Source organism: Urocampus carinirostris, chromosome 1, assembly GCF_059441175.1.
Source record: "Urocampus carinirostris isolate Australia breed hairy pipefish chromosome 1, RoL_Ucar_1.0, whole genome shotgun sequence".
In the NCBI taxonomy this organism is placed as follows: domain Eukaryota; kingdom Metazoa; phylum Chordata; class Actinopteri; order Syngnathiformes; family Syngnathidae; genus Urocampus; species Urocampus carinirostris.
Genome location: NC_142349.1, coordinates 36,403,893 through 36,411,449, shown reverse-complemented (window position 1 = coordinate 36,411,449; position 7,557 = coordinate 36,403,893). Strand labels below are relative to the sequence as shown.

The window sequence follows — 7,557 nt, the reverse complement described above, 5'->3', positions numbered from 1 at the left end:
GATGCAAAGAGGAGAACAACTTGCAACTGGCCCCCTTAAATACCCTTTCTCATGATTGGCTTCACCTGTGTATGTAGGTCAAGGGTCAATGAGATTACCAAACAAATTTTGTGTTCCAATAATTAGTGCCAAAGTTACTCAAATCAATAAAACAAAATTATTCACCTGCGTACTTTTGTTTAAGCAATTACTGCACATTTTCTGTAAATCCTATGAACTTCATTTCACTTCTCAGATATCACCGTGTTTGTCTGCTATATGATATATTTAACTGAAATTGCTGATCCGAACAACCAATGATTTATAAAGGAAAATCTTGAAAATGATCAGGGGTGCCCAAACTTTTGCATACAACTATATATATTATGTATATATATATATATATATATATATATATATATATATATATATATATATATATATATATATATATATATATATATATATATATATATATATATATATATATATATATATGTGTATACAGTATGCATCTGAAATACTAATGTGACACATAACTTTTCATGCATTTCATCTTTTTGCATTTGCACCCAGCAATCCACTGTCCAATTGTTCAGAGAGCACTGTAATCCGGCCTTAGATAGGAGTCTTGCTGCACAGCCTAATAGGATCGCAGTATTAACAATAGCACCAGCTGTTGCAGAGCCCTCTGTCGGCCACCGGGAAGAGTGTAAGGGCGGGGGCGAGGCTGTTTGACGGCAAGGGAGAGGTGATTGATGGGGAGATCAAGTGCTTGCCTCCTAGATGTTGTCAGTCTCATGTGGAATATCCCAGTAAGCAGCTCGGTGTTGACAAGGCGATAGTTCTGCTTTTTTTGCGTCGTATTTTTAGTGAGGTTTTTGTTCTTTTATCCTTTGATAACAATTTTCTTAGTTTTCACCCATCTACTTTACTTTCTACATAGATCTGGTCTCATTCTTTCGGGACTTGTGGTGCTCGTATACTGTAATAGAATGTGCTGGTGGCGATCGATTATTCATCTTTATGTGGACAAATAATCAACAGTTGGTGGGTGGGGGGGGCTGTACTTTGGTAGATGGTTTCTTCTCTGTGGGGGGGTGGCTTCGCAAAGTTGCAGTCGGGAGCAAGCTGCTTTAGGAGAGGGTGAGGATGGCAGTGGCCCTGGAGGAAGTGTGGGGGCGGGTGAAGAATGTCTGCAAGCAGAACGGTCTCCTCATCCTGTCCGTGCTGGCTGTGGTAATTGGCTGCCTGCTTGGCTTCTTCCTGAGAGGCAAGCAGCTTTCCGAACAGGTCAGTTGGTTGGGATGCCCCCCTCCCCTTTGATGATCGTGACCCTCGAACCAACCTCTTCATCTTCCTTTTCCAGGGAAACTGTGTCATTAACTCATACTGAGGAATGAATGTTGAACCCAAACGATGCTATTCGCTTCATTATTTCGCAGAAATTTCGGGTTTGTCATGCATCGGCAAGGTCGGAGTTTTCTGAATTCCCTATCGATTCAACTTGAACCCAAATTGATAGTGGGAGTCACCTCAGCAGGTTTCCATCATCCTCTAAGATTGCTTCAAGCTGCTGCTGGGCACATCTACGGCCCCGGGTTCCTGGCTTGGGAGATTAGTTGTCAATCACTCCCTGTGACATTAGGTCAACAGCACACCATCATGTTCACTTATATAATTCAAATAAATCAGACTGGGCACTGGATTTACATAAAACTTGCAGTTTTGTTCGGTTACAGTTATATGGACAGAATACTGATGTTTCATTACAATTGTAGTGAAAACCGCTCAGATATAACAATTAATATAGACTAAATGTCCAATTTTAATATGTAAAACTATCTGTGAGAATACTCCATCTGTATTCCATCTTGTAAACAACACTTTACTCTCTCTTTTTTTGTCGTGCATTTAGGAATCGAACAAAACATCTATGTCATGTGATGTTAAAACATTTTCAATATGGGACAGTGTTGGCTATTTACAATGACGGGGTAATGAATGAACATCTAATTAGATTGATTAGTTAGATAAATCTACCGTCCGAAAAATCCAATTGTTCGGTGCTTTAATCAGGAGTGGTTTTGTTTAGCAAATAACAGTTTCATGTGACACGGGTCAACAATATATCATAGCGTAAAAACTGGTAACAAAAAATTCTGTCCGTCTGTCCGTCTATCTATCTATCTATCTATCTATCTATCTATCTATCTATCTATCTATCTATCTATCTATCTATCTATCTATCTATCTATCTATCTATCTATCTATCTATCTATCTATCTATCTATCTATCTATCTATCTATCTATCTATCCATCCATCCATCCATCCATCCATCCATCCATCCATCCATCCATCCCTCTCTCTCTCTCTCTCTCTCTCTCTCTCTCTCTCTCTCTCTCTCTCTCTCTCTCTCTCTCTCTCTCTCTCTCTCTCTCTCTCTCCCCACCTGTCGGTCTGTCGGTCGGTCCCTCCGTCTGTCCATTACCCAGTCTTCCTGTTCAGTGTTGACATGCAACTAATGTAGCTCTTCAAAGCTACATTCCATGTGCTGTACATCATTGGTGTGCTTAAAATGTGCAATGTAAATAAGTAATAAAGAGCAAGTGTAATTAATTATCATCATCATCAACTCGTTGTGTCAAACATTACTTGAAGCCAGAGATAAAATATACATTCCTAGCATTCTGTTACTTGAAAACCCTTTTTTCAGCCAAGTATTTGATATGAAACAGGTCGTCTTGTTGGTCTTATTGTATTCAATAATGAAACTTCCATACTTAATGTTTTGTGAAAGAGCATTGATCTTTTCTATCTCATAGTATACATGTGGTGTATCGTAAACAGCTTTCTAGCTCGAGAGATAATGACGTTCCTGTGACGTATGTGTTTGAGTTACAACCAATCTAGACAACAACACACATTTCTGACCTCAGTGGACGACAAACACAATCTTATATCAGAGAGGAGTGTTTTTTTTTTTTTTTAATGCCTTGCCCCTATGAAGAAAGCTATATTCAGGAGTTAGCAGAAGCATTGATAGTACTAATATATATAAATGTATGTATACATTCTTTGATTCCACAGGGTAAAACTTAGTTTGACAATATACAAGCTTCTTACCCTCATAGCCTACAATTTCAGGTCGACTCTTAACATATTTCTCCGAAAGTAGCACAACATTTGATTCATTTACTGGCAAAAATTTCACTAGTATCCCTTTGGATATGTTTTAATCTTGTGCGATGATGCACATTTTTCAATTGGAGCATGACTGATGCTTTATAATGAGATTTCAAGGGAGTAGGGATGGACTAAAAAGCAAATTAAGAATTGACTACACACAATCTAATTTGTTTTTTCCCGTTGTCAACCCCTAAATCACTACTCTATTAAATGGGTAGACACATTTATGGACTTTCAGACATGATTTAAAAATTGGACCGCCATCCAACTTTTGCAAGAACAGATGGCTACGAAACACTGCAGCCTATGTTTCATTGTATTCTCATAAACTCGATTCAAAAGTGGCTCTGAAGTTTCATTACACAAATCCAGACATGGGACCAAGTCACACATGTGCAAGTCTCAAGTAAGTCTCAAGTCTTCACCTTCAAGTCCCAAGTAAGTCCCAAGTATTTTTTTCTTGGGCAAGTCAAGTCACAAGTCAAGTCCCGAGTCTTAGATTGCCAAGTCCAAGTCAAGTCACAAGTCATAAAAACAGCGACTCGAGTCGACTCGAGTCCAAGTCACTAAGTCTCAAGTCCCCATTTCTGCACAAATCCATGTTTGAATTTTGCAAGTTCTGGCAACCTTGACCCCAACAAGGTATTTTGATATTTTGCATACCTGTCCCCGCAAAACGTTTTTTGAGCATTTCAAACCGTGTACACGATATGTATTTATTTATACGGGAAGTATAAAAAAAAATTTTTTTGTTAGAGTGATCTCTTCTTGCCAATTTCGCTCTAATCCGGATAGTCTCTTGTCACTGAATTCGACAATGTCATCGTAGATTGCTAATATTTTCAGTTGCACTAGAAAATGCTATACTCGGTCTATCTATGCACTTATTGTTAACACAATATCCTTGTTTTCAATCTAGTCATTCTATAGTCTGTCTTGCTGTGAGTAAATAGGTGCCATGTTGTTTTTGTAATCGCTTTAAGGTGACTTGCAATTATTAATAAGGTAGCAATTGGCCAAGGTCGACAAGTTTGGATTTTTCTTAGTCACAATTCATTCAAACAACCTGGAAAGACTGGCACTGGCAAGGATTTGCACCCACCCATATGCACAAAAACATCAGGAAAGGCATAGTAATACCAAATTAGTCCAAGTATCATCAAGGGTTTTTTTAATCCTCAAACTGTGGATTAAAAAAAATCATGGAAACCATGTGGATGATAGAGTGACACAGTTTTTTCTTTAATTATTTATAGACAAAGGGTTGGTTGCTTGGTTGGATTCCTTAACCACTAGGGCCGTAGGGGCACCATTTCTTGTGGTGTGTCTTGGGCAAGTACAGCCTGGTAGAGCCCATCCCTCTGCAGGCCAACATGTGTTTCAACACAGTCTCGAACCAGTGACCGTTTGCGAATCTGGCGAATGTGTGAATGTGCTAACCACTGCACTACGGAGACACAAAGGATACGAGTACCTATTTGCCAGGGGATTTGCTGTAGCTGATTTAGTGGGTTTTTTGAAAAATGATTCATTTTTATTCAATCAACAATTACATAAGCAAGACAAAATGTGCTTTATAAGTTTAAACTTTAGTAGACACTCAGAATAAGGTAATAAAACAGGAAGGAGTAGAGCTCTCTGATAAGAACAATTCCCTCCCTTTCTATAGCTCTGCTCCAAGACCCCTCTTTTTTAATCTTCAAAGTAAAAAAACAAAACAGATCAACCCTAAAAAGTATGTAAAGCAAAAAACAGCAACACGATTGGCTGATAACAACAATGATGCAACATTCAAAACAACAGACAACAGTGAGTCCAAATAAGAACCTTTCATCTGATGAAATAGCCTTTACACTCGTCCAATGGGAACAAACTTATCAGTGCAAAACCTCAAATGGTGAACAAAAAAAATCATAAAACAATTTCTTTGAAAATTAAATGGCATGCCTTGGAATGACAAATAATAATTTTGGAATGAGGCGGGCATGTTTAACTTGATAAAATTTATTTAAGAATAGAAATTAATGGAAGAATAAGGGAGGGAGTTGACAATTAATGAATGAATGGTGTACGAGGATGAGAATCAAGGCTGTAATGTATTAAGGAGATTATAATAGAAAAAGGTACGGATTAATCAAGAATCAATAAGGGAATGGGTACAGAATCCAATAATCAAGTTGAGAATGTAGACAGAGGTCAAATCTCAAGGAAAGAATGGAGAAAAGACAAAGGAATAATAAGTATGGATAGCACTTCTGGGTTACTCCTTGCTAAATTTAAAGCACTTTGAGGTCTATACCTGTTCATATTCCGTCACCACTTGTTTTTTTGGTGGGCACTTCGAGACCACTAGCTATTTTCATTGGATCACGACCTGTTGATTTTGGAGCTGTTGAAGTTACTGTTGGTCTTCTTCTACAGGAGGTCAAGTACTTTCAGTTTCCTGGAGAACTTCTGATGAGGATGTTGAAAATGCTCATCTTGCCACTTGTCGTTTCCAGGTAAGAGCAAAATGAACAGGACACAAATATAGGTTGTACTAGTTCACATTTTCTTGATGGTTCAAGTCTCCTGGTTCTGTACTATAATAATAATTCTTGGTAGTTTCGGTAGTTGCATGAATTTGCTTCCCTCAAATTTCCTAGAACAGCATTTACCAGCATGTTTCCATTTCCAAGTATATGGTAAGAACCCTCCTTTCTCATGTCGGAGTTTTCATTTTCAGCAGAACTCATATTTGTTCATTTTGAGCAGAAAATTGTGGCGCTTGTTCCGTGTAATTTCTACAGCACAACAAGGTCCTTTTTGGACATTGACTGGATTTAAATGTTTCGGTTGCCTTGCATCATTATAATCAAGACCGTAATACATACTGTATGTTACAGAAGTGAATACATCCCTCAAATTTTTGTATGGTTTTAATTTTAATGTTTATTACACTATCACTGAAGATAAATCACTTCGGCACAATGAAAAGAAGTCTGTCAAAAAAGGCCATGGCTTACTGGAAATATATCCTGTGGTGTCATGAGATCAATGTATTTGGCTTAGATGGTGTGAAGCAAGTGTGGCGGCAACCAGGTGAGGAGTCCAAACATGTTTTTGTTATGTCTAAAGTCAAGCATGGTGTGGGGAATGTCAAGGTTTGGGGCTTCATGAGTGCAACTGGAGTTGGAGGGATACATTTCATTGAGGAAAACATGAACTCAGGAATGTATTGTAAAATACTGCAACAAGGAATGATCCTCCCTCCATAAACTGGGTTGCAGGCCAATGTTACAACCTAACAATGTCCCCCAAAACACCTCTAAGATAACCAGGGCTTTGCTTAAGGGGCTAAGTGTAAAGGGGATGGACTGCCCAAGCATGTCTCCAGATTTAAACCCAATAGAACATTGTAGGAGCATCCTCAAGCAGAAGGTGGAGAAGCACAAGTTCTTGAATATAAACACCTCAGTCATGTTGTCATGGAGTGGAAGAGCAATGGCAATTTGTGAGGCTCTGGTGAAATTCATGGGCTGGAGGATCAAAGTGGTGCGCCAAAATAATGGTGGCCACACAAAAATATTGAACTTTAAAAACTTTTACTTAAGAGTGTAATCACTTTTGTCACCAGCCGTTTAGCTACTAATGCCCATATTCTGAGTTTTTCAGGGGAAAAAAAAAATCGCCACTGGTACATACGTTTTATGTCTCTGTAGTGGAGTGGTTTGCATGTTTGCCTAACAGGCAAAAGGTCCCAGGTTCGAGACCCAGTGAAAACATATGATGGCTTGGAGAGGGATGGGTGCCATCAGGCTGTACTTGCCCAAGACACACCACAGGCTTTACACCTTTCATTGTGTCAAAGCGATGTTTCTTCAGTTTGTTCAATTAAACATGATGAAATCTCCGCAAAAATTTGAGGGGTGTACTCACTTTTGTGTCATACTGTAGGTTTTGATGTGTTTCCTGTGTTTTTGTAATGTAGATTTGGTCTTTTAGATTAAAACAATATGTGGGAAAAGAAGTTTGTAGTTGTGGAACCCTTTCCTTAACAGTAAGTGGATTTGAACTGACAGTATATATTCTATAGGCGCCCACTAGTCTAAACACAACATTTTTATGATAATGCTTGCTGACAAAATCCATTTGTTTTTATCCATCCATGTGGCGGCCATTTTGTAAATGCTATTATCACAAATGCTAAGGCTCTAGCAGCAAAAAGCTAACACAGTTAACTTACTATCGAAAGCGGAGCCTTATTGATCATTTGCTGAGACCTTGATCGTTTATCATATCATTTTCAGCCGCCGCATTTTCAAAATTGCCTCCACCAGAAATAGATATAATCAGGTGGATATTTATTTTTAACTTGTATTCTACGAACACAAAAAAGACTTGTGGC

General features: G+C 38.4%; 1 protein-coding gene across 1 annotated transcript in view; it reads left to right on the top strand.

Annotated features, from left to right (window-relative positions):
* Positions 1-1,067: 1,067 nt before the first annotated feature.
* slc1a7a (solute carrier family 1 member 7a) overlaps positions 1,068-7,557 on the top strand; it is a 43,352-nt gene continuing 36,862 nt past the window's right edge. Inside the window, exons 1-2 of the mRNA XM_088337218.1 lie at positions 1,068-1,272; positions 5,592-5,671. Of these exons, the coding sequence (XP_088193344.1) occupies positions 1,132-1,272; positions 5,592-5,671 (221 nt within the window). The 5' untranslated portion in view covers positions 1,068-1,131. The remainder of the gene's footprint in view (positions 1,273-5,591; positions 5,672-7,557) is intronic.